This window comes from Apium graveolens, chromosome 1 (genome assembly GCF_009905375.1).
Source record: "Apium graveolens cultivar Ventura chromosome 1, ASM990537v1, whole genome shotgun sequence".
Taxonomy (NCBI): Eukaryota; Viridiplantae; Streptophyta; class Magnoliopsida; order Apiales; family Apiaceae; genus Apium; species Apium graveolens.
This window is the reverse complement of record NC_133647.1, coordinates 195,266,578-195,293,855: the sequence shown is the minus strand read 5'-3', so window position 1 is coordinate 195,293,855 and position 27,278 is coordinate 195,266,578. Positions and strand designations below refer to the sequence as shown.

Genomic DNA, 27,278 nt, shown 5'->3' with positions numbered 1-27,278 from the left:
ATAATAAATATAAGTATTCATTAATAAATTGTTTTGATTATCGATAACGAGAAGTAATATATGGTGACCTAATATAGTATGTACCCTTACAATTTTTTCAAGAGACTTTGCACGAATATTAGAGTTATTAAAATTATAGGAGCACAAATTACAAATACTACACCCAAACAGAATCAAAATGGTTTCAAGATATATAAGTTTGTATGCAGACAACCATGATGAACACTACAAGAAAAACGGCTAAATACAATCGGTTCAAAACCGGTCGTATTTAACTAAATACGACCGCCAGCGATGGTATTTAGCTACCGCTATTTAGCTAAATACGACCGGTTTTAGTCCCGGTCGTACATATGGGAGTGATATTTAGTAATCGGTTGTATTTAATCTTAAATACGACCGACTAAATACGACCGGTTAAATACGACCGGTCAAATTCGACCGTCACCGGTCGAAAATGACTTTTCACTTAAATGACATTACAAGTAGTCTTGAAACAAAATGGTTTCAAGATGAAACATAGCGATGATTGAACCACAGTCACAGATGAAGTTTATTACGACCACGATAATCAACATCTAATGGAGCATCCGTCTGTGATCCTACCAAAGGCGGATTACTGATACTGAACCAGACAGACTCCTCCCAGGGCCAACTACAAAAAATTACAAATATCATTTATACAAAAAAGAGCAGCAACAAATGAATACTAAGATGAAGTACAAGATGAGATGTGCAATAAGTTATCATTAATAATTGCCTAAATGCACAAGAAAGAAAAATTACCTACAACAGAATCTTCTGTCATCAACACAGAGATTCTTGGCACACACTACTTTCTGATCACCGGAAGTACTTTTCTGCACTAAAACCTAAGTGACACAAAAAAACAATTCAAATTTTGACTGCAAAACAGAGATTCAAACTAAATAATTAAGTGTCCAATGTTGTATAACTAACCTTGATATTTGTGGGAGAATCAAGTCTCAAGGGTACAAGAGGTAGGGCTGCACATGGGCTGGGTTGGGTCGGTTTCGACAATTTAGTGACCCAACCCATTTAATTCGGGTTTAAAAAATTTCAACCCATTAATATCAAAAAAAATTTATAACCCAACCCTATTATATGAGTGATGGGTTGGGGTCGGGTTGGGTTTAAATGAGTTGAATAAGCATAATAGTAGATAATAAAAAAATGCTACATACAATAAATAAATGATCGTTCAAAATATTACATGTATATTAAAACAAGTATAAAGATATTTTATACCACAAATGTAAAGTTAAAGACAAATACAACTCTCGTAAAAATAAGTGAAAAGTTAAAGATACAATCTTCATTCAAGAAATATTAATTCTTAATTTCACAACCTATCAATATTTACTTTTGCTCTACATAAATATATGATAAACATAAATACTATAAACAATCAACTTGATTTAACATAATAGTTTGTGAAAACACCTTCTTATAGTGCAGCTCATTGTCCGCTTCATATGACCCGAGTTCAATTCAATTTAAAAAGTTTAGTCCAAAATTACGATCAAATTCAAAATATATTATTTTTATTACTTCATTTGTCTACTGCTAATCATTTATGGGCAAAAGCAAATGTATCAGGTTGTGTCCAAAATTAAAATGGGCCGGGAGTCAGTAATATATAATAGAAATAAGTAGGGACTTAACAATTAGATCGGGTTGGGTTGGGTTAGGGTTTTAAAAAGTTAAAATCCGAACCAACCCAATATAATCGGCCCGACGGAAATTTAACCCAACTAACCCATGGGTTTGAATGATTCGGTTTGGTCGGCCCAAATAAGGGTTGGTTTGGGTTGGTTTGACCGGTTTTGCTAACCCATGAGCAGCCCTAACAAGAGGTACTCAAAAAGTCATATGCGTTGCTCATTCTTCTGGAATACTACCAAATATCAAATAAAAGTGTCGGTGATCAAAACTGAGTTTAGTAACAATGCATTACTTAATTCACACATAATACCTCAGAAACAGAAGATATACTAATGGGCTTCGGAGCCATAAGTTTCTTGATTAAGTCTCCTGGACAGACTCCAGCTTCATCCGCAGGCGAGTCTTCGTGTACCTGCGCGAGATCCATTTAAAAGCTCATAATCAATTGCTTTTACTCATAGCCAATTTAATGATATGCAATTCTTTTAATGTCTTTGTTGTAAATTAAATATGCAGGATAAGCTGGTGAAAATAGCATTGCTTTTACTTAAGCCAATCCAAACAAGATGCCGACCCAAAACGTTTGCAACCTAAAAGCAACTGGTAGGGAAAATAAACAGAAGTTCTTACGTAAAAAATTATCAACCTAATCTACGATTTTGCAGGATATAAAATGACTAATTATCTTTTAAAGGAGACCCTTTCTTCTCGACCTAATGACCGAATTAGCCTTACCTATTTTATGACAGTGGCTGTCGCAGTCACATCAAAAACTTTCGCCATGGTCTCCAATGCATCAATAGGAAGCTCAGAAATATTAATTAAAGTCAGTCCAAACCAAGGTTGAACCACGATACTGCATAAATTTAAAATCCTGGGATCAGTTCATATGTACAACATCAAACAAGCCCAAAAAATTGAAAATAATTTCACTTTTTTCGCTGTTTAACAGGGTTAACTCTTAACAACTATCCCAAATATTATTATACCTTGAATCTTTAGTATTAGCTCTAGTTTGCAATAGAAAGAAACAGTCACCTTAACTTAATGTTAACGACACAAAATGCAAAAATGTTAAAAATCCCAAGTACTGTTGTACCTTGAATGTTAAGTATTAACTCCAGTTTTCAACAGATGGAAATGGGTCAACAGTGTAATGCTAAATAATACATAGAAATGAGATACAAAAAGACCTTCAATGAGATCAACTTTAATAAAAGTCATGGTTGCCTTCAACGAGGTCATCTTTACTTAAATCATATAAATTGCGTGCACGCCAAACCCAGGTACAAATGCAGGTGACTTTAACAACGTTCAAGATGCTACAAACTTTTAACAATCTTAAGATGATATATGGTAGTAGCAAAAGAGGACTTGGTCATAAACAAAGCTAAAAAGATGAGCAAAATAATAATCAAGAAATACACCATCCCTCTTAAAGACACCCCTAAATCTCGTATATCCTCATCAATACCGCCCCTCCTCCCGAGTTCTCATTCTCACTCCCATTCCATTGGAAGCTGCAATCCTCCTTTCCTTTCACAAAGGTGCATTCGTTCGGCATGACCCAAATATTTGATCTCAGTTGCAGTGAATGTTGTTCTTAGCTTTATATCCTAATTTTGTCTGTGTCGACCCTAATACCAGAGCCTTAACAGCTATGTTTGCAATGTGACTGTCATATTCGCCGATAGCAAGACAACTAGACAAAGCAAGCAGCCTGGGTCCAGAATAATCAAAAACAGTTATGTTTTGGTAGAAAATAGTGGGTTTTAATTCTAAGAATAAATTTATTGATTAACAATATGGTGCAAATATAAAAGAGCAAAGACACGAGAATTGTTGACGCGAAAAACCTCCGTTAAGAAGTAAAAACCGCGGGTGGGACTTTTCCCAATGTAGAGCTTTTACTATGTAATAATTATGAGTACAAGAATATTTTTTCTATCTTATTCAGAATGGACTCTCTGTCTGTTATATCCATCAGCTAACTTGTATTTATAATACATATCCACAACTAAAATCCCTATTTTTACTCTATGCTCCACGTTCAAACTCCAACTCCATGCTCTCCTACTTCTTCGGGTTAGGCTCCTTCTTCAAGTGTGTTTGTTGTTTGACCCTTTCTTAATCCTTATCCTCATCTCTGCTATGTTGACTACTTCCCAGCTTGTTCCTGTCTAAATCTTCTCGTCTTGCCTAGATGTCGTCACGTCTTTATGTCTTAGAAGGTTGTCGTCAAGCCTTCTAGTTGTCGTCAAGCCTTCTAGTTGTCGTCATGTCTACAAAATTCTGGTCATAACAATTGCCCCAATTAAAATGATAAAAGTATACTTAGCATTTTAATTCATCTGTAGCGTGTAGAACTAGACTTCAATGATGAAACGTAAGACACACCCCTTCTAATACTCTACTTCTAGATTCATGTTCCTCGTAATCCGGTCCATTAATACTTATCCTCCCAGATCCATACTTAACCCTTCACTCAACCCTCTTTCGTTATTTATTCATGCCCAAAAAGAAACTGAAACAAGCTTCTCTCAAAACCATGGCTGATTCAAGTGAAAAAAGTGAATGGGCTCCTACCAACATACTCGACCCTCGAGATAATGGTAAACAAAACTGGAAAGACGATCGAATTGCTGAAGCCATGACCTTGTTTAAGGACAAGTTTAACTTGGTGCTTCCTTCTTCCGACGAGCTTGCTGACTGGTATCGAGATGGATGGATTTGTTTCTATTTCTATCCTTTTAGCATCGGGCTTATGCTACCATATTCTGATTTGATTAAGGGTGTCATCACGGCTTTGCATGTTTCACGTGGGCAATTGGTGCCATCTGCTTGGAGAACCCTAGCTTGTCTTGATGCAATTGAGGCAAAACACAAGTTGGGCATTAATGTGGATGTGGTAAAATACTCCTATTCCCTCAAGAAATTCAGTAATTGTCGTTTTAGTCTTGTTAATAAGGACAAGAACAACCCCCTGATACTGAACAACGAGACGGTGAACGACCGTTGATGGAAAGGTGAATATTTCTATGCAGAGAAGTCGACTCTGGGGGATGATGTGGACTATTTGTTGGAGAAGTGGAACGTGCATGATAACTTCTCTATTTATTGCGTTTTTTGTATTTAATTTGTTGACCGTATTCTGTATGTCATATATTTCTTTTAAAGTAAGCACTATCACGATGCACTTCCCTTATGTTTTTCTCTTCATCCATGTTTTAGGCGTTGAATTCGAGGCTAAAGAAGACGATGTAGGGGCCAGGGAAATTACGGAGAAAATCATGTCTCTCCCTGTAGCCGATAGAGTATGGCCGAATTGCCTTAATCGTTCAATCAGGAACGCTTCAGCAATTGACACGAGTGAACTCACTACTTCAATGAAGAAAACTGTTTCTAAAGGAGATGTTGTTCCCCATCGGCTACGACTGCAACAAAGGGTGCTTCTTCTAGAACCCGAAGTAAGTTTATCGCTCCTAAGCCTTCTTTGTCCATTCAAAGTATTTCCTCAGAATCTAGAAAAAGTCCCAAACCTTTGAATGATATTGAGATGAGCTCTGGACGCAATTATGATAGAGGTATTGGTCGCATGCTTTACAACTTGATATGTCTTCTTTTATTGAGTAGTTCTGTGCTGATTCTTTTATGTTCAATTGATCCGTTCTTCCTTATTGTAGAGTTTAAGCCTCCAATAATCAAGCCATTGTTAATATCTAGTAAAGATTTGTTTAAAAGAGCTCGTGAGGATAAGTCCACAGAAACCGAACACTCGAAAGCCCCTGTGATAGTTAGTCCTACTGCTAGCCCTTTGACCAAAAAGATCAGGACAGATCTTCCAGTGTGTCTATATTTGGTGATGTTAACTACTTCATGCCCTTGGTAGCCCATTATTATAGTCAGGAAGCCAAGCCTTCTTTGTTTGCACACTTATTAGGAGATATGTTGTTGCCCCAGTCCATGGAAGAGCAGAGTTCCAAGCCGTTGGAGAGCATCCTGGATGACACGAAGGGACATATTTTTCACGTAAGTTATAGTTTAAATAGTTTTCATAATTATTTGTGTCATGCTATGTTTGTGACTTGTTTTCTTTGTAATCTTGTAGGCTTTTCAAAATGCATTGGTTGCATATGAGGTGTATACTGCTGAGGCCAAGAGGTTTAAGGCACTCGAGGAGGAGCATAAAGAGTGTCCTACTAAATTGAAGGCTGCTATCGGGCCTCCCAGAACATGAAGACTGCTACTGTTATTCAAGAGGAGTTTGACGAGTTTAATACAAAAGTTCAATCGCTAGAAACTGAAATGAAGGAAGGAGCAGACAAAGTCGTCACTCAACATGTCATGAAGACTCGAGTTGAAATGATGCTTGAGTATAGCAGAGGGGAATGGCAGAATTAGGATATCGACGAGACTGTCAAAATTTATAATGACAAGTATCCTGATGATGCTTTTCCTGTCCCCGCACCTGATGAGGTCGCCGTCAAAGGAGGCGACAAGTCTGCAAAGGACTTGGACGTCATTGGAAAATAGCTTCTTTACCTTTTAATTTGCTTAGTTGTTTGAATCTTTTAATCTCAAGACTATTTTTGTTGGCTAAACTCCTGTTTCGTCTCATGGAGACGGGGAGTGTTAATGTGTTTTGGACATCGTTATCGTCATGATTTAATTTAAACTCGTAGTTTGAATTGTTCGTGTATGTTTTGTTTGCATCATTCGTCAATAATTATTACTGAATCACTTTGTTGGTCGTAGACGAATAATTATGAGTGATTATTAAGAGGCCTTTCCCTCTAGAAATAATCAAGTAAGATTCTCATGTTGACAGGTGTTGTGGGTTTTATGTCCCTTTCCCGTCTTGTCAGTTATATTTTCTTGTAATCATGAAAGATGGTATTTGTTCACGTCGTGACGTTAACGGGTGATCAGCCCTTTGTAGTAATAGAGTTGAGAAACTAAGCCTCTCGTCTATTGTAATTTCTTGTCATTTGTGTCAAGCATTTTGCTGTTAAGCTAATAGTGTAGTTCTAACAATAATAGTAAGATATTTATGTGGAAGTAAATGTATGTAAAAAAAAATGCACAGGCTTAAGATTTGATACCACATGTAACTTTTATTCGTACTCAAAAAGGACGCAGATAAGTGGCGAATTGAACACACACATTCTTTACTGCTAATGGACGCTTACTGACTAGGAATAAAACAAATGTCCTATCGACTTATTCAAAGCAAACCTAAAAATCGAGGATCTTAATGAAAAGTAAGATGATTACATGTGATACTTTTTGAGGTGTAATATGTTCCAGCTTCTTGGGACTTGAATTCCGTCTAGGGTGGAGAGTTTGTATGCTCCACGTCCAACTATGTCGTCGATCAGATAAGGTCCTTCCCATGTGTCGCCCAACTTTCCAGCCGTCGTGTCCCTAGTGTTTTGAAACACCTTTCTCAATACTAGGTCACCTATGGCAAGTGTCCTAATATGCACGTTTTTGTTGTAACTTCTAGCCACTGCTTGTTGATGTGATGCCATTCGTAGCTTTGCCATGTCACGTACTTCATCTATTAAATCTAAGTCATGCGCTCGTTCAACAGAATTTGTTTCCGTAGTTGCTAGACCATACCTTGCAGTTGGGGAAATGATCTCAGTTGGCAGGACGGCTTCTGTGCCATAGACTAAACAGAAAGGAGTCTGTCCAGTTGACGTCTTGGGTGTCGTCCTGTCAGACCAAAGAACCCAAGGTAGTTGTTCAGCCCATCTCCCTTTATGCGTTGTCAACCTCTTCTTTAAGTTGTTGATGATTATCTTGTTGCTGGATTCTGCTTGTCCATTAGCTTGTGGATAACATGGAATAGACTTGACCAAAGTGATGTTCCATCGTCTACAAAAGGCTTCTGTCTTGTCACTTATAAATTGTGAGCCGTTGTCGCAAACAATCTCTGATGGTACTCCAAATTTACAGATGACATTCCTTTCTATAAATGAAATCACTTCTTTAGACTTGACTTGTCGAAATGCTTCAGCTTCTATCCACTTCGAGAAATAATCCGTCATAGCTAGCATAAACACCTTTTGTCCCTTTGTCCAGGGGCTGGAGGCATTTTTCCCACAATGTCCATTCCCCATTTCATGAATGGCCATGAAGGAATGGACGGGTGTAGTACTTCCGAAGCTTGATGTATGATTGGGGCGTGCCTTTGACATGCGTCACACTTCTTGACATAATCAATTACGTCTTGTTTCAGAGTGGGCCAGTAATACCCCATACGAAGTACTTTACATGTCAAGCTTCTTCCACCCGAATGATTACCACAATCGCCTTCATGTATATCCCGTAAGACATCGTTGGCTTCTGATTCTTCAAGACACCTTTGAAGTAATCCCGTAACAGATTTTTTGAACAATATGCCATCAATGATCGTGAATCTCGTAGCCTTTATCTTTAATGATTTTGCCTCGTTGTCTTTTGGTAATTCGCCTTTTGTGATGTAGTCTTTATATTTCTGAGTCCAACTTCCACGTTCTTCATGATTGTCGACAGCCATTATTGTGACATCTCTTTCCTTCTTAGCTCTAATCGTGGCAGGCTCTAGGACGTGAATTACTGGGATTGTGAGTACGTTTTCCTTTTTGAGGACAACACCCAAACCTGCTAAGCCATCAGCCTGAGAATTCTGTTCTCTGGGTATTTGTTGGATACTAAACAAGTCGAACTTGCCTTGTAGTTCTTTAACGATTTCTAGATAGGCCGACATCTTGCAATCTTTTGCTTCATATTCCCCTTTTACGTGATCGACAATAAGCAAAGAGTCGCAGTTTACTTTTATATGTGCGATCTTTATGTCCACAACCGTAGTTAATCCAATAATCAAGGCCTCGTATTCAGATTCGTTGTTAGTAGCTTTAAATTCGCAACAAATGGAATAGGCTAAGGTATCCCCCTGTGGCGACTTTAATACCAAACCCAAACCTGTCCCATTCACATTTGAGGCTCCGTCAGTGTACAACGACCACGACTCCATTTTTCTGGTAGAAAGGATTTGTTGAAGTTCTTCATCTGCCTCACACAGTAAGTTGGGACTAAAGTCAGCCACAAAATCGGCTAAGACTTGTGATTTGATGGTTGTTCGCGGTTCGTAAATGATGTCGTACATGCTCAATATAATTGAGCATTTTGCCATTCTACCCGTCAACTCTGGCCTACTAAGTACTTTTCGCAATGGATAATTCGTCCTTACACAGACCTTGTGCGATTCAAAGTATAGTCGAAGTTTTACAGAGGTCATGGATAATGCCAATACTAGTTTTTCCATTGACGCGTACCTTGTCTCAGCGTCGAGTAGACTTCTGCTTACGTAGTAGATGGGGAGTTAGAGACCCATCTTCTTCTCGTGTCAAGACTCCGCTAACAACATGATTTGTGACGGACAGGTAGACGTAGAGTGTTTCTCCATCTCCTGGTTTTGATAATAACGGTGCAGAGGACAAGTACTTCTTCAAGTCATCAAGGGCTTTCTCGTGTTTCTCGGTCCATTCGAATTTTTTGTTTTTTCTCAAGACGTCATAAAATGGTTGACATCTGTCAGATGAGCGTGAAATGAACCTGTTCAGGGCTGCTACTCTCCCTGTTAGTTTTTGTACGTCTTTGACATTTTTCGGACTTGTAATCTCGTAGATGGCCTTTATTTGTTCCGGACTTGCCTCTATTCCTCTTCTTGTCACCATATGTCCCAAAAATTTTCCCGAAGATACGGCGAAATTGCATTTAGATGGATTTAGTTTCATGTTGTACACACGTAAGATGTTGAACACCTCCTCTAGATCTTTGACATGATCTTCTGCATTTTTCGACTTTACAACCATGTCGTCGATGTATACTTCCATCGTGCGTCCTATTTGTTTTTCGAACATCTTGTTGACTAACCGTTGGAACGTTGCCCCTGCATTTCTCAGACCAAAAGGCATTTCCAAGTAGCAAAAGATTCCTCAATCTGTTATGAACGCCGTTTTTTCTGCATCAGATGGTTCCATTTATATTTGATTGAAACCACTCGACGCGTCAAGGAAAGATAGCAGCTCATGTCCTGCTGTTGAGTCAACCATGGTGTCAATATGTGGGAGAGGATAGGGGTCTTTTGGACAAGCCTTATTTAAATTGGTGTACTCTACGCACACACGCCACTTGCCGTTCTTCTTTTGGACAATCACGACATTTGCCAACCATTGAGGATAGTCTACTTCTCGAATCATACCGTTTTTCAGCAACTTGTTTACTTCTTCATTGATTATGTTGTTTCTTTCAGCTCCAAACTTTCGCCTTTTCTGTTGGACTGGAACGTGATTGGGGTCCACGTTCAACTTGTGTGTTATGACGTCAGGATCTATCCCTGTGATGTCTTCTTGTTCCCAAGCGAACGTGTCTAGTCGTATAGTCAAGAATTCCACCAAGATGGCTTCTATATCAACTGGGATGTCTTCTCCAATCAATACTTTGTTTTCTCCTTCTGTAATTGTTACTTCCTTGAGAGGTTCCGGACCTTTCATTGCTACAGTTGCTGCTTCCTTTTGTTCGTGTCGTACTGTTGGCTTTAAGCATGTTTTGTAACATTCTCTGGCCATGACTTGGTCACCTCTAATCTGTTGTGTCCCCAAGGTGTTGGGAATTTGATGACTTGGTGAACAGTTGAAGGTATAGCCCTCGTGTCGTGTATCCAAGCTCGTCCCAGAATTATGTTGTAGGTTGAGCCTGCGTCGATGACTAAGAATTTTTGAAGCAAATTGATTCCACCAGCATATGTGGGTAGGTGGATTTCTCCAACAGTCCTTTTTGTTTCGCCACTAAAACCCACCAACGTCGTATATCGTTTCTCTACGTCAGCTTCCGATAATCCCATTTGCTGTAATGTATTGAACATCATTATGTTCGCAGCACTTCCATTATCCACCAAAATTCTCTTTATCAGACAATTTCCAATTGGTAAAGATATTACCAGTCCATCTTGCTGTGGTGACTGGACATGTTCCATGTCGGATGCGTCGAATTGTAATACTGAAGAGTCGTTTGTCGCAACCTCAGCATGTGCAACTTGTATTCCCTTCCCCTAGCTCGTCTTTTGGCTTGTGAGTACGTTTCTCCACACATTTCTGATCCTCCAGCAATAAATTTTATGACTTTGTGATGAGGTGGAGGAGGGTATGTTCGCAGGTGTCTTCTCTGTTCGGACATGATTACTTCTATGCGACGACATGTACTCCGTCAGGTATCCCCTTCTAACCAAAGCTTCAATTTCCCTTCTCAAAGCCACGCAATCAATAGCTTTGTGACCATAATCCCCGTGGAACTCGCACCATAACTTTGAATCTGGATTCGACTTTGGCTGGCCATTTTATCACATCGCCTATCTTAGCAAATTCCTTAACGAGAACCGTAGGGGTTACATTAAACCCATAGTTGTCGAACGTTGGGGGTAGATTTGGGTCTCTTCTCCAATCTGGAGGAACTTGTGATGAGTTGACATGTTGTTCATCTCTTATCGTCCTGATGTATGGCTTGTTTTCGTTCTTGTAGTCTTTATTTCTTGCTGACGCGATTTTCCTGTTTGGCCGATAATATTTATCGTCGTCTTCTCTTTTGTCCTCTTCCAGACGTATTTGAGCCATTGCCTTGGCCTGCACGTCGTCCATTGTTTTGCACGGATACTTTGTCAATTCATCATAAAGCGGGAATCCTTTTCCAATCCTCTTCTAAATGCTTCTATTGCGGTTGGGACGTCACAGTTTGTGATTGTAACCTTCTCTCTGTTGAATCTGGTCAGGTAATCTCGTAATGGTTCTCGATACTTCTGATATACCTTGTAGAGATCACTCGTGGTCTTTTCAAACTGTCGGCTGCTGGCAAATTGTAGATTGAACGTGTCGACCAAGTCCGCAAACGTAGATATACTCCCATTTGGTAGACCTACGAACCACTGTAGAGCAGGTCCTATTAGGGTTGATCCAAAGCCCTTATATATGCAAGGCTCTCGATATTCCCTTGGAATTGGCACCGTAAACATTCGTTTGTACTGGGTAATGTGTTCTTGTGGATCAGACGATCCGTCGTATTGCTTCATGTGTGGTACAGTGAATCTTTTTGGGATTTCGACTAGAGCAATGTCGTCAGCGAAGGGCGAATCAGCATAGCTTGTGGGATTTGCCTTTTCCAATGGCTTTGGAACACCAGGGATACGTTGAATCATATCTTTTACCTCCTGTAACTCTTTTCTTACTGACTCAGGAATTTCTGAACGTTACTTGGATTTTCTGTGTTTGTGACTTCTCTTTCCGGTACTCTTCTCTATTGTTCCATCGTGTGTGCTTTCTCCCTGTTGATCTTTATTGGCATGAGTCTCTATGATGTGTCCATCTTTGTCCGTTATAATGATCTCGTTTTCGTGCAGCTGGTCTTTCTCCTTTCCGTCATCGTCAAACAATCGCCGTGCAACGACCTTTGATGCCTGTTTAGTTTTGCCCTTGTTGTTGGACTTGATCGTAGTCATCTCTTTCTTTAAACTGTCGTTCTCAGACCGTATAATCTCCATGTCTGCCTGTAACTTCTTTATAGCTGCTAGTAGGTCACCATTGTCGCCTTGTTGAGATCCTTCTCTCTGCTGTTGCGGGGTGTCGTCGTCCATACCTGCTAATCGGGTTAATTCTTAGAAAGATTCCCACAGACGGCGCCAAACTGTTTTGGTAGAAAATAGTGGGTTTTGATTCTAAGAATAAATTTATTGATTAAAAATATGGTGCAAATATAAAAGAGCAAAGACACGAGAATTGTTGACGCGGAAAACCTTCGTTAAGAAGTAAAAACCGCGGGTGGGACTTTCCCCAACCAAATGTAGAGCTTTTACTATGTAATAATTATGAGTACAAGAATGTTTTTTCTATCTTATTAAGAATGGACTCTCTGTCTGTTATATCCATCAGCTGACTTGTATTGATAATACATATCCACAACCAAAAACCCTATTTTTACTCTATGCTCCACGTTCAAACTCCAACTGCATGCTCTCCTACTTCTTCGGGTTAGGCTCCTTCTTCAAGTGTGTTTGTTGTTTGACCCTTTCTTAATCCTTATCCTAATCTCTGCTGTGTTGCTGTGTTGACTACTTCCCAGCTTGTTCCTGTCTAAATCTTCTCGTCTTGCCTAGATGTCGTCACGTCTTTACGTCTTAGAAGGTTGTCGTCAAGCCTTCTAGTTGTCGTCATGTCTACAAAATTCTGGTCATAACAAGTTACGCAACAGTCACCGCAATGCGGTTCAACCTTAATTTAGAACCATGCCAATAGCAAACCACCCAAAAATGGCCAAACTTAGATTTTGGACAGTAGATACCTCATCAATCAGAGTTAGACACTTCATCTATGCAACATTAAAATTAACCATCACCCTTGAAATTAACACCACAAATCTTTTACACGGCCATCACCTTAAATAACTGGACAAAATGCAACATTGTCAAATTGTCCAGACTGCATACTTGTTAAGATGTAATGACGAGGCTAGACGACACTCTACCGCCGCTCGCCTAGACGATCATTAGGCGGATTATACAGTTACTATAGAAATTGGATATATTTTATATGTACATACATTTTATATGTTATATGAAATAAAGTAACAATAATTATATTTTAAAAGTGAAATATTATAGAGGAGGTAAAAGAAAATAAGTCTGATGCATACAAATCAAGCAACTACTTTAGCTAAACTAGATAAAATCATCAAGGTTAGGGAGGTTTTTATTTCCAGATTGTCTTTGACTTAAACTTGGTATTTCACCATAATCATCTTCAGTATCTTCATCATCGATGTAAAAAAGTAAAAGAAACGAAAAGCGAAAAAAAGATAAAAACAAACATATATACATATATGTATATATATACATATGGGGGCCCTTTCACAGTCACGAGTGGTTGTAGTAACCACCTGCCGCAATGAAATAATGCGCACTATATGCCGCATTGTTCCCTTGTTGGAGTATGGCAGCCTTGACTCATTGCGAACTCTGCTATGCTTCATTGCAGATGCCGCATTGCTTCATTGTTAAAATAATTTAATTTTGAAATAATTGTCAAATAATAAATGTAGAAATATTTTTAATTGATGTTTAAATTCCTAATTTATTTATTGTTTTTTTGTTATGTTTTTATTTTGTATTTATATATTTCTATTAATAAATTCTTTATTTTAACAAATTATTACTTAACATTTGCGAAATTACAAAACTACCCACTGTAGCAATGTCTCAATGCGGCAGATGGGACCCGGTTTAACCCGTTTAGATTAGAAACACTTCTATTCTTCACCAAATCAAAATTGTAAACCCTAGAATCGATTCTCTGGCAATTTGTAGGCGATTTCAGTCCATTTCAGGTGATTAATCAACCGGGTAAGATCCGTTATGCACACATCTATACACACTTATATCGATACACACACACAGTTACACACACACGATTACATCTTCCGCAATGAAACAATGCGAACCACACGACATACACACATTGATTACATTGTGATTTCGTTCGTTTCTTGTTTGATTTTGTTCGTTTTTTGAATTAATTTTTTAAACTAAAATATTTAAATTAAATATTGAATTTAAAATTTTTGAGTGAAAAAAGTTATTTTTAATTATTTTTTCGAAATAGTATTTTCGAATTTTTATTATTACGAAATATTATGAGTTTTAAAATTATCATATGAATTATTTTAGTTAAAAAAAATAATATTATCAATTTTAATAATAGATTTTATATTATTAATTTTATGCTTTTTTGTGAATTCAACCTTATTTTTTGTGCAAATATTAAATCAAATTCTTATTTTTCGAGTTAATTATATTTGCGAATATCAATACTATTCAGGTAAAATTATAAATTCAAAATAATAGTAGTAATAATCATATGGTTTTTTTTGAAATCAATATCAATTTTTGTGCCAATATTAATAAAAATTGATCGGTCAAACGTTGAGGAGTTTGACAGATCTACCGCATTGGATCATTGCTGCAGAAAGGGTTGCCGCTTTGAAGCATTGCTGCAGTGGTTCCTGCCGCATTGTGTAATTACGGCAAATTAGTCAACAGTCTTCCCCCTCAACTTCCGCAACATTTTTTTTGTGCCTAAATTTATTTTTTGTTTTTTAAAATTCCGATTTTCAGCCTATAAATAGTGTTCTTGTAATCTCATTTCTTTTCATTCTATATTTTCTCTTCTCTAAACATTCTCTTCTCTATTTTTCGAAAAATGGTTTTTTACTATGATTTTGACAATAACAAAGTAATTATGGATGATGTTGCTTACGACGGGCCCGAGGGAGAAGAAGACATGGAAATAGCTCTCCGCCGTATTCAAATGGCGCTTGAGCGCAAGAAAAAAAAAGGAAAATGAGGCAAAGGCGGAAAAGTCGAAGAAAAAGAAGGACGACGACAAGGGTGATAAAGGCGGTTCCCTCAACACCGTTAAAGGTTGATCATTCTCGTCGGAATAAAATATTTAAGTTATTATGTATTTCGTTTAAGAAAATGTACTTCAATTATATTTGAATGAAATGAAATATTTAATGTTTTATTTTTTTTGTACTTGTCCAATTTAATTTATCAACTTTTAATTTATAGTAAACAAATATAATGCTAAAAATTATAAATTTGTTACGAAAAATGTTCACCATTCCGGGGTCTAAGTTGTTTTATATTTTTTTATAGGTAACGAAAATTCGATAAAATTTCATTTTTTTAGTTTTCCACATTTTCAATTTTTAGCATTATATTTGTTTACTATAAATTAAAAATTGATAAATTAAATTGGACAAGTACAAGAAAAATAAAACATTAAATATTTCATTTCATTCAAATATAATTGAAGTACATTTTCTTAAACGAAATACATAATAACTTAAATATTTTATTCCGACAAGAATGATCAACCTTTAACGGTGTTGGGGGAACCGCCTTTATCACCCTTGTCGTCGTCCTTCTTTTTCTTCGACTTTTCCGCCTTCGCCTTCGCCTCATTTTCCTTTTTTTTCTTGCGCTCAAGCGCCATTTGAATACGGCGGAGAGCTATTTCCATGTCTTCTTCTCCTTCGGGCCCGTCGTAAGCAACACCATCGATAATTTCTTTGTTATTGTCAAAATCATAGTAAAAAACCATTTTTCGAAAAATAGAGAAGAAAATGTTTAGAGAAGAGAAAATGTAGAATGAAAAGAAATGAGATTACAAGAACACTATTTATTGGCTAAAAAACGGAATTTTAAAAAACAAAAAATAAATTTAGGCACAAAAAAAATGTTGCGGAAGTTGAGGGGGAAGACTGTTGACTAATCTGCCGCAATTACACAATGCGGCAGGAACGACTGCAGCAATGCTTCAAAGCGGCAACCCTTTCTGCAACAATGATCCAATGCGGTAGATCGGTCAAACTCCTCAACGTTTGACCGGTCAATTTTTATTAATGTTGGCACAAAAATTGATATTGATTTCAAAAAAAACCATATGATTATTACTACTATTATTTTGAATTTATAATTTTACCAGAATAATATTGATATTCGAAAATATAATTGAATTAAAAATATTAACTCGAAAAATAAGAATTTGATTTAATATTTGCACAAAAAATAAGGTTGAATTCACAAAAAAGCATAAAATTAATAATATAAATTCTATTATTAAAATTAATAATATTTTTTTTTAACTAAAATAACTCATATGATAATTTTAAAAAACATAAAACTCACAATATTTCGTAATAATAAAAATTCGAAAATACTATTTCGAAAAAATAATTAAAAATAACTTTTTCACTCAGAAATTTTAAATTCAATATTTAATTTAAATATTTTAGTTTAAAAAATTAATTCAAAAAACGAACAAATCAAACAAGAAACGAACAAAATCACAATGTAATCAATGTGTGTATGTCGTGTGGTTCACATTGTTTCATTGCGGAAGATATAATCGTGTGTGTAACTGTGTGTGTATCGATATAAGTGTGTATAGATGTGTGCATAACGGATCTTACCCGGTTGATTAATCACTTTAAATGGACTGAAATCGCCTACAAATTGCCAGAGAATCGATTCTAGGGTTTACAATTTTGATTTGGGGAAAAATAGAAGTGTTTCTAATCTAAACGGGTTAAATCGGGGTCCCGTCTGCCGCATTGAGACATTGCTGCAGTGGGTAATTTTGTAATTTCGCAAATTTTAAGTAATAATTTGTTAAAATAAAGAATTTATTAATAGAAATATATAAATACAAAATAAAAACATAACAAACAAACAATAAATAAATTAGGAATTTAAACATCAATTAAAAATATTTCTACATTTATTATTTATTATTTGACAATTATTTCAAAATAAAATTAAATTATTTTCAGCAATGAAGCAATGCGGCATCTGCAATGAAGCATAGCAGAGTTCGCAATGAGTCAAGGCTGCCATACTCCAGCAATGGAACAATGCGGCATATAGTGCGCATTATTTCATTGCGGCAGGTGGTTACTACAACCACCCGTGGCTGTGGAATGGCACCCATATGTATATATGTAAATATGTATATATATATACATATATACATATGTACATATATATATACATAAGTAGATATATACATATATATGTATATATGTATGTATATATATATGTTAAGTAGTGACGGCTGTAGCAAGTGAATCATCTTATAACTTCAATATTCAATATGTAACTGGGTTAATATGTAACTGGGTTGGACTGGGCCTAAAATAGAATGGGTTGGACTAGGTCAAAATAAGACCGATTAGGCGGATTTGGACGGATTAGGCGGTCGCCTACCCACTAAAAAGGAAGACGGGTCAGGCGTCTACCCGTTTTTTACCTCTAGCCGTCGCCTAGGTGACGCCTTAACAACTATGGTCCAGAGTATTGTTGTATTACGAAAATAATAAGTATGTTGTATTACCTCTAGTAAGCAATTGATAGAAATTTCTTTAATTTAGTGCAATGTAGAATATTTCTACATGCATAGGAATGAGATACAAAAAAAAAACTTCGAAGTGATCACCTTAACTGATGGTCAAATTTATTTATGCTCGACCCACTTCTAATCTATTAAAGTACAAACAACCTCTGTAGGCATGTTTCCGGAGTCCTAACTCAATTGGGGGTCACTACAATTACACCTTACCCAAAAGTCGAAACTTCTCCATCAGTTCAATGTATATAATCTGGTTCAGCTCAATGAATTTGGAGAAATATATAAACATAAAGTATCTCATCCAAATCCTAACTTAATATTCCAAGGATTACTTGAAAAACTTAATTCAACACTAGTGTTCAAAAAAAACAAATTGCCATATGAAAGAGATCAATCAATAACCACGCAAATTCAATATCCGTGATGTTGCCCATTAAAAGGACTGAAAATTGCAGCAACATTTTCACATAAACCATTTATATACTTGCACACTTAATGAATAATAACATATAAATAAAATTAAAAGCATTAAATTATGGTATTAAAAATTTTGGCAGAATAGTAGACTAATATATAGACAGAACAATGCATACTTGTGAGTATCCCACTGCTTTAGGCATGAACGAATCACTGATATCGGGAGAGGATGATAACTTTTATAGCCATCAAAGAAATTGATGCCACACACATGACCGAACCTAGTTATAAGTGGTCCTCCTTCACCAACCTAATTGATGTAGAATAGTCAGCTAAAAATGCATCATAACGACTTATCAAACAAATGACACTTGTACAAGGAAAGAAATAAAAGCCAACACAGAAACAAGAACATTTCAAACAATGCAAAATTTACTTAAAGAACAATAAAAGATTAAATCAACTACAGTATTTCAAACAATTGCCATCAAGTAGTTCAAATTTAATTATAAATTTTACAAATGACCAAAATATTTATCAAACCTACAAGATCATTAAAAAGCCAAGTGAAAGCCTAAAATAATGGTGGAACTGAGATAAAATATCAAAAAAGTGCATTGTTAAGGTCTCATGCAAACTTGGGGAGACATAAATACACAAAAAGCACAACATGATATATGTTTACCTCAGAACCAGAACAAGTAGAGCTGACGAGCTGCTCACATCCAAAATAAGGATAATCTATATTAATGATTCTGCTACCTTCCAACAAGCTACAAGTGTGAAAATCTCTGCTTAAAGAAACTACTTCAATTCCCTCTTCTATCTCTGGTGAAGGAAGGTCCAAATCTACAGGTTCCAGTTTAGCATCTGAGGAGACTTTTAGAGTTATTATGTTGTGACAGAAATCAACATAATCCTCCTCAGCCAGAAGAATGTTTCCATCTGGGAGTCGCACAACAATCTGAAAATCAAAGAAACTACAATGTAATGTGATGATACCTGGAGGAATTTTGAAATATACATTAAAGTCTAGAAAAACAAACTGAATTCCACTAATTTAATAAATAAAACCCAATACCGAAAATGAGAGTAGGGATACATTGCGATTGAGGTCAGTAGCGTTCTTAGGACTTTAGGTCTTCCAATTAAGCCCAAAACTGACCGATTTAAGACCAAGGAGCTAAAGAACTAAAATCAGCTCCAAGGAATTAATAACTTTACAAAAAACATTAGAGATTTCTCTACAAACGATTTTTTTAGACTGATGAATACATTCATTCATACAATATCATTTTGGTGATGGAATAAATGCACAAAATAAGATTAAGATTAAGTGGTAGTCCAACATATTATTTTCGAGTTCTCAGAAAACATAAATAGATGCAAGTCAATAATAACTGCATTCCAGATTCATAAAAGGCGCATATTGTGGTTTCATCATGTTTATGGAAATTCTCAAGTCAAAGTTGCAATTGTAATAAGTAGGCTCCTGGCTACTTAAAAAAGTAAACAGCACCATTAAGAAACCAACACTGCTAGAGGGAATCTCATGACAAGAAATAAACACTATCAAGTCAAGGTATAATACTTATTAGCACATACATAGTATGTATCACGGTCTTCAGATTTTGGAATCCTCAGCAATTTAGCACAAGTAAGCACTGTAGCTTTCCCAGTTGGGTCATCCCAATGAATGATCAGCCCTGTGCAATCAATTTTCCTTTGCACCCCTAGAATAAACATACAAACCAAAGTCAAAAATATCAAAAAAAAAAACTTATACATGTAGTCCATGCACCGCTAGTACAACAATCAAGAAGATTGAAATAATTACCAATAAAAAGTGAAACAGAGACTACAGAAGGTTCAACTTTCATAATAACAGAGGTCCAATCCTTGTCTTTGAAGCACCCAGAAATCCATTTGCGATGAAAATCTTCATGAAAAACAAAAAAACAATGACTAATAAGAAAACATAATATTTTTTTTTAAAAAAAAAGAGTTAATACAGGTAAAGATCTGAAATTACTAGTCATACCAAAGGGAGACAACTCCTTTAAGCAATTTCCAGGAGCAGAAGATGAACCATAGTGTTTCTAAATTCCTACAGTAGGGAAAATTAAAATTTTAGGGTTTCAAATATTACAAAAACATACTCCAATAGTCGTGATATTTTAAAGAAAACAATATAATAAAACTTAAGCATTGATTTCAATCATATCCATGAAGTGAAGACAGCAATACAATATACATATATATATATATAAATATATGTTTACACTTCCTACCATTCGTAAACATACACAAGCACAACACAAACAACATAAAAACCCTAGAATCTCAAAATAGATACACAATACATTATGTTGGATTGGGGAATTGATTTTTAAATTTCTTACACATGCATGTTTGGTGTCCAGACTGTGACCTTTACGGACTTTAAAAATACATTAAAAACTTCACTTCTAATTGACATTGTATACCACCGACACCCATATGTAGCCAACACGCCCAAAAATAAGGTTAAACAGGTCACTAGCAAATAAAATAGTTTAATAAACACAAGGCACACAAAAAGAATGTTCAAGTATCTAAAAGGAACTACGAATAGTTGGAACTTAAGACGTTGTACCAAATGACTCTCATGAGCATCTCTGCCTCCTACACATGTCGGAAATGATGAGTATTAGTAGTATCAGTGTTTATTAGTATAGTGCAGTGTTATAGTACTGGGTGGAGTATATGTCATATTAAAGGGTCATTAAGGGTAAATTTGTCTCTAATGTAGTATTGTAGACTTGTAGTGCTCCTCAGCTGATCTATAAATACCTGATGTAAACTCTCATATTTCTCTCTCTAGGGTTTCTTCTTCTTTATTCTATCTCTCTCCCTCTGTTCTATCTCTATCTAATCTCTCAACTCTATTTCTCTGCTCTTTCTGCTGTCACTTTACTAAACAGAAAATACCAAAATTAGTAAAAAAACTAGCTCAGGAGTCAACTAGTTCCTGAAAACACAGCTCTCGCTATCTAAACTTATGTTTATTTCATACATAAATATGTACTTGAATCTCCGGGTACGTCATCTGGTGACCCTAATTACCACATAGCTGAACCCTGGAAATGTATGCAACTCCAAATTATACGATATAAAAACTAATACCCACATCATTACTACAATTAGAACTTGAAAATATATACCGTCACACCGGATTGTCTTACTCAAGTACGTTTAGTATCCATACTGTGACCTTTACAGACTTTATAAAATACAGGTAAAAGTCACTTCCGAATGACCCCATACCACATACACCCGTATCGAGCTAACACCCACAACTAAGGTTAGAGAGGGATTGTCCCAGGGCCGGCGCATCCGGCTACAAACACCAAACTACCTACATATCATCTTATTCAGAAGAATCAGACCCATGTACCTTGTAGTTCTATCACGTAATAATGAGATAATAAACCAAAGCTTCTTTGGCAAAGTGGAACATGGGTTGGCGCCATGTCATTCCTACAAGTGATCCCGCTTTAATTCTATATAAAACCAAATGTACTTATATCTCAGCCTAAACCAGGTTTAAACTTTTTCTTATACCCAGGAGAGAGGGAGAGGGGGAGAGAGAGAGAGAGAGAGCAGGAGAAAATCAGGCAAGTGCTTCTTGTACCTTTCACCCTTGCGATAAATAGGTGGCTCTGTGGGCTTGAGAGAGAGAGAGCGAGCTGGAGAAAATCAGGCAAGTGCTTCTTGTACCTTTCACCCTTGCGATAAATAGGTGGCTCTGTGGGCTTCCATACAGCGTTATCGTTGGCGATCTCCATAACAATCTCAATGCTCAATTCACAATCCTCAATCTCAATTAGGTTATGGTTTCCTTGGATAATGGCCAAAAATACCACTTTTTTAAAAATTTGTGATCAAAATACCAAATTTGAGAAATGCGACCAAAAATACCGACGGAATACCCTTTCTCATATTGGGTATTTGGAATACGCTTTCTCAGATTGGGTATACGCCCGATTACCCATTCTCAGATTGGGTATATGCTCGATTACCCATTCTCAGACCGGTTATTTCAACCAATTTTTTTTTTTAAAGTTGAAATACGTTTTCTGAGATTGGGTATATGAAATACGCTTTCTAAGATTGGGTATATGCCCGAATACCCATTCTCAGATTGGGTATTTCAACTAATTTTTTTTTGTTTTTTTTTTTGAAAAATGTTTTTTTACAAAAATAAAAATAATTTTTTTTTAGATACCCAATCTAAGAATGGGTATTTGATTGGTAAAAATGGCCAGGATATTGAAAATAGGTATTCTTGTCACTCAGTGCTAAAAAAATGTTATTTTTGTCATTATTTCGGTTTCTTTTTGTCCGTTAACATGGGATGGAGAAGTGATAAACTCAATTTTGTTCTTTTTGCCGTTAACATGGGATGGAAAAGTGATGTTTGGCTTGTTATAAACCCCCCTATGCTTCTTCCCACAAGTTCTGCCGGGGTTTAAAAAAACGGCTCAACCGCTCGCAATCGAATCGCATTTGCGGATAATCGCGAAATGCGTGTTTGTTTTGGATTTAAATTTTGAGAACCGCAATCGCAACTCGTAACATATATTTATAATAAAATATATTTCCAAAAATGTAGTTGATATCATATAAATTAATAAGTATACACATTTATTAACTAATCTTAAGTTAATGTTAAGACTTCGTTCATAAAATTCACAATCATTATAAGATATATAACTAAACAAATGGAAAATGTAATCAACATGTATTTTTTTATCCTTTTCTTTTTCTTTTCTCTCGCCTCCATATTTTCGTATATTTTTTTTTTTGAAAAAACGTACTTGCTTTCATTAAAAATCATCCATCAAAAGATTACAAGTAATAAAATCAGGTGCGGTCTCATACCACTCCCTTAAACCTGAACTAGAACAAGCAGCCCGAGCAATCTCATGAGCTACACCATTCGCAGGTCTATGAACAAACTCAAAAAACACTTCCTCATAGTGTTTACTTAACTCTTGACAATCTTCAACTATACTATCAAATATAGATCTTCTTGTTGGCTTGTGAATCGTGTCCACCAAAAGCTTAGAATCTGACTCGAAGACACATTTGTTGGACCTCCAGTTCTTCACCCACGACAAAGCCTCACGCAAACTCATGGCTTCAGCTTTCCTTGGCGACCAATTACCTCTGATGATATTGCTTCTTGCTCCCAGGAAAACACCTTGGTCATTACGAGCTACACATCCAACTGTCACAAAGTCTTGACCTGTGGGACATGCAGTGTCGATGTTAATTTTAATCCACCCATTCGCAGGCTTGCACCACCTCTTCACTGAATTACCAGGTCTGTTCTGAGCTAACTCCACCTCTCGAGCTCGATTATGAATCCACAATCAAATTCATCACCGTGTGCTTAACTCCGGATACAGACATGCACACTCTCCCCCAAACCCATTTATTCCTCAGTATCCAAATTCCCCAGCATAACAACCCAAACTTAAGACACTGGTCCTTAGTTGCAGTACCAAAAACCTTACGCATCACCTGCATAGAAGTCTCGTTCTCTCCAGTATATATCACATGATTAAAACCAGTCTCTGCCCATATCTCTCGTGCAAAACAACATTCAAAAAATACATGAGTTGCATCCTCTGCGTAATTATGGCAGCATTGACAATGCGACGATATATCAACTTGTTTCTTTAATAAGTCAACAGTTGTAGGAATTACTCCCCTCGCCATTCTCCACAAAAAAATTGATATTTTACCTGGTATTTTCAAACTCCACAAACGCTTCCAGAACTCCCTTTCCTGGCCTTCCCCCTCCCCTCGAAGTCTTCTGTAACAACTACGAACCGAAAAAACCCCCATCAGCTTCAAATAACCAAAACCATGAATCTGGTCATCTCCTGATCGGTATTGGAATATGATAGATAAGTTCTCGATCTCTGTCATTACATAATTCATCAATGATATCTTTATCCCACACCCCCCCCTTTTATACTCATCAAGCTATTCACTGTAATATTCCCGAGTTGTGGATAAATATTAGTTGTAAGGTATCCGTTATGTACATCTGGTAGCCATGGGACTTGCCACACCCTCGTGTCCTTACCATCTCCCACCCTTCTTCTACATCCCTGCAACATTACTGATTGAGTTTCAAAAATACTCCGCCATACGTAACTTGGATTGTTTCCTAACGATGCACTTAAAAAATCAGAACTCGGATAATATCTAGCTTTCATTAACTGAGATACCAATGGATTAACATTATTTATTAATCTCCAAGCTTGTTTTGCCAACATGGATAAGTTAAATTCTCGTAGCTTTTTGAAACCCAAACCCCCCTCTTCTTTTACTTCGCAAACCCTCTCCCACGTCATCCACTTTATACCTCCTGTTCCTCCATTATTACACCACCAGAAAGTGTTCATTCGCTTCTCAATCTTGTCTATTATATCTCTAGGGATCAAGAACAAACTCATCCAAAAGTTTGGGATAGTTTGTGCAGACGTTTTCAGTAAGGTCACTTTCCCTGCCTTCGATACACTCTTACTTCCCCATGTTTGTAACTTTTGATCAATTTTCCCCACCAGAAAATTGAAAGTAGATACTCGCCTCCTTCCAACTGTCATTGGCATGCCCAGATAATTGCCAGGACTATTACTTTTCCGAACACCAAGATGCTCACAAACCTTCTTTTTGTCATCTTCCTTCGTATTTGTAGAGAAGACCGCTGATGATTTATTAAAATTCACAACTTGCCCCGAAATCTCCTCACACCTCTTCAAAGTTCTCTTCATCACATTTGCTTCCACCTCTACTGCTCTAAAAAAGAAGTAGCAGTCATCGGCGAATAGGAGATGAGATATTGTAGGTGCTCCTCTAGCAACCGTACACCCATGAATTAGCCCCGTACTTTTGTTTCTTCTCATCATCGCACTTAAGCCTTCCACACATAGTATGTATATGTAGGGTGAGATCGGGTCGCCTTGGCGTAAACCCCGAGTCAGTTTAACATTGCCAAATTCTTGCCCATTATGCGTGAAAGTATAAGATACCGAATTTATCAACTTCATTACCCTGTGAATCCAATGCTGCTGAAAGCCAAACTTATGCATCGTATTTTCTATAAACCCTCATTCCAATCTGTCATATGCTTTCGAAATATCTATCTTCAAGCCAGCAATACCATACTTCCCTCGATTCTTCCTTCGCATATAGTGGTTCACCTCAAATGCAATAAGGGCATTGTCCGTTAAGAAACGACCCTCAACAAATGCGCTTTGTTTATCAGAAATAATCGAACCCAAACACCCTTTCAATCTATTTGATAAGACTTTAGATAAAATCCTCATCAATACATTACATAAGGATATTGGACGGAGGTCAGCCATTGTCTACGGAACTTTAATTTTCGGAATGAGACACACAAGTGTTTGATTCACACCATCTGGTAACTCTCCCATTTGCATAAAACGCTAGCAAAAATTGACTACATCATGCTTCACTATACTCCAAAAAACCTGATAAAAGGCTGGGTTGAAACCATCTATGCCTGGAGATTTCTCCGGGTGCATAGCAAAAACAGCATCCCGCACCTCTTCCTCTGTAACATCCAGCACAAGATCCACATTTTCTTGCATCGAAATTTGGCTTACTTCATCTCGCTGTGACAACTGGCCATTCAACGATGTTGCTGTAAATAGCTTTGAAAAATAACTTTCAATTACACCTTGTATTTGCTCACCTGTCTCACACCATTGACCAGAATCATCCTTAATGCGCTCTATCGAATTCGTTTTCCTCCGTTGTGAAGCGTACCTATGAAAAAAATGTGTGTTTTGATCTCCGTCCTTTAACCAAAATTGTTTTGCACGTTTTTTCCAATAAATTTCTTATTTTTCCAACAGTTGCAAAAATTCCCATCGAACCTCATTATACATATTAACTCCCAGCATGTCACGTCTTGATCTTAACCTCCTTAATCTTTCTCTACAAAGTTGCAGCTTTTCTATGTATTCTTTATTTACACCACCACCACATTCTTGCAATTTCGTACCACATAACAAAATTTTCTTCGTAATATCCCTTCCTCCTGCATCATCCCAGCCGTTCGGCACAACCTGCTTACATTCATCCTCCCTCAACCACACATTCTCAAATTTAAATCATTTTCTCCTTGTTACGTACACCTGTTTATGAAGCTTTAAAAATATTGGGAGGTGATCAGAAGTGGATACATCTCATACCTTCAGTTCCGCTTCAGGAAACAATTCACACCAACTATGATTTGCGAATGCCCTATCAAGTCTTTCTTGTACCCAATCAGTTTTGCCACGTGATTTCTCCCAAGTAAACTTTTCACCCACAAAGCCTAAATCGATTAGTCCACAATCAGTTATGGTATCCCGAAACCCCGTTAACAAACCAATTAGTTGCTGTCGACCCCCTCTTTTCTCTCCTTCCACCAACATGTCGTTAAAATCCCCCAATATACACCATGGTAACGATGATTCAGCTGCAAGTCCTTTCAAAATGTCCCATGATATTCTTCTCCATGTTCTTTCTGGACATCCATAGTAGCCCGTATAACGCCATCTCCACAATCAGTTATGGCATCCCGAAACCCTACCATTATCCCCTAAACCATTTTTGGTGTATCCTCATCCCCTGATTTGCTCCTCAATTCACGCGACACATAACATATCCTACCATTATCCCCTAAAATTTCTCCCACATGTCCATCAATCTCCATGAAACGCACTGCCACCCTTTCTCCACCGCTTCCGCCATCTAAACTAGTTGCACCACCCATTCGTGTAACACCTGCTTGCCCAGAATCACCTCCATTTTTCAACCATCGAGCACCAATGTTTTGATTTTTTTCATTCTTCGATGGAGCTCGTAACCAAGTACCGTAAGCCTTTTCTATTATCTTATCCGGGTTCGCGTATGCCACACCACAATCACGCTCCGAGTGTCCTAATAAACCACGGATGAAACAAAAAGTACTCAGACGTTCGTACTTAAAGTTTATCCAACTCCATTCCCTCCCCCTCTCTTTTGATTTTCATGCATCTTTTGATAGACTTGTTGATATCCATTCTTACTCTTATTCTCACATACAATTTCCATGCTCCAGAT

At 36.9% G+C, this 27,278-nt stretch overlaps 2 protein-coding genes across 4 annotated transcripts; both read right to left on the bottom strand.

The window, feature by feature from the left end:
* Window positions 1-123: 123 nt before the first annotated feature.
* Window positions 124-21,981, bottom strand: LOC141675509 (uncharacterized). 3 transcript variants are annotated; one of them, XM_074482044.1, is made up of 11 exons: window positions 21,778-21,981; window positions 20,146-20,211; window positions 19,942-20,043; window positions 19,710-19,837; window positions 18,790-19,068; window positions 18,281-18,414; window positions 2,422-2,542; window positions 1,997-2,098; window positions 961-1,918; window positions 787-872; window positions 124-655 (listed from the first exon to the last, which is right to left on the bottom strand). In XM_074482044.1, exons 3-7 carry the CDS (start codon window positions 19,982-19,984, stop codon window positions 2,422-2,424), a joined length of 705 nt encoding a protein of 234 aa, XP_074338145.1. In that variant the 5' UTR covers window positions 19,985-20,043; window positions 20,146-20,211; window positions 21,778-21,981; the 3' UTR covers window positions 124-655; window positions 787-872; window positions 961-1,918; window positions 1,997-2,098. The 3 variants fall into 3 exon arrangements, with proteins under 3 accessions (XP_074338145.1, XP_074338146.1, XP_074338147.1); XM_074482045.1 differs by lacking the exon at window positions 961-1,918; XM_074482046.1 differs by lacking the exons at window positions 124-655; window positions 787-872; window positions 961-1,918; window positions 1,997-2,098; window positions 2,422-2,542 and adding an exon at window positions 12,268-12,360.
* Window positions 21,982-25,612: 3,631 nt separating this feature from the next.
* LOC141714646 (uncharacterized) lies at window positions 25,613-26,608 on the bottom strand. The gene is made up of 3 exons (XM_074518156.1): window positions 26,384-26,608; window positions 26,043-26,257; window positions 25,613-25,955 (listed from the first exon to the last, which is right to left on the bottom strand). Exons 1-3 carry the CDS (start codon window positions 26,606-26,608, stop codon window positions 25,613-25,615), a joined length of 783 nt encoding a protein of 260 aa, XP_074374257.1.
* Window positions 26,609-27,278: the final 670 nt, after the last annotated feature.

Bases quoted from the DNA above. Each gene is read 5' to 3' on its own strand.
- LOC141675509 (XM_074482044.1), bottom strand. From the start codon at position 19,984: ATGAAAGTTGAACCTTCTGTAGTCTCTGTTTCACTTTTTATTG. The intron at 18,415-18,789 runs GTAAACATATAT...TACATCAATTAG, and splicing joins CTACTTGTTCTGGTTCTGAG to GTTGGTGAAGGAGGACCACT. The intron at 2,543-18,280 runs GTATGCATTGTT...AAATTTATGCAG, and splicing joins AAGCAGTGGGATACTCACAA to TATCGTGGTTCAACCTTGGT.
- LOC141714646 (XM_074518156.1), bottom strand. From the start codon at position 26,608: ATGTTGGTGGAAGGAGAGAAAAGAGGGGGTCGACAGCAACTAATTGGT. The intron at 26,258-26,383 runs GTATGAGATGTA...GAATGTAAGCAG, and splicing joins TTCCTGAAGCGGAACTGAAG to GTTGTGCCGAACGGCTGGGA. The intron at 25,956-26,042 runs GTTGGAAAAATA...TTTTTTTCATAG, and splicing joins CGATGGGAATTTTTGCAACT to GTACGCTTCACAACGGAGGA.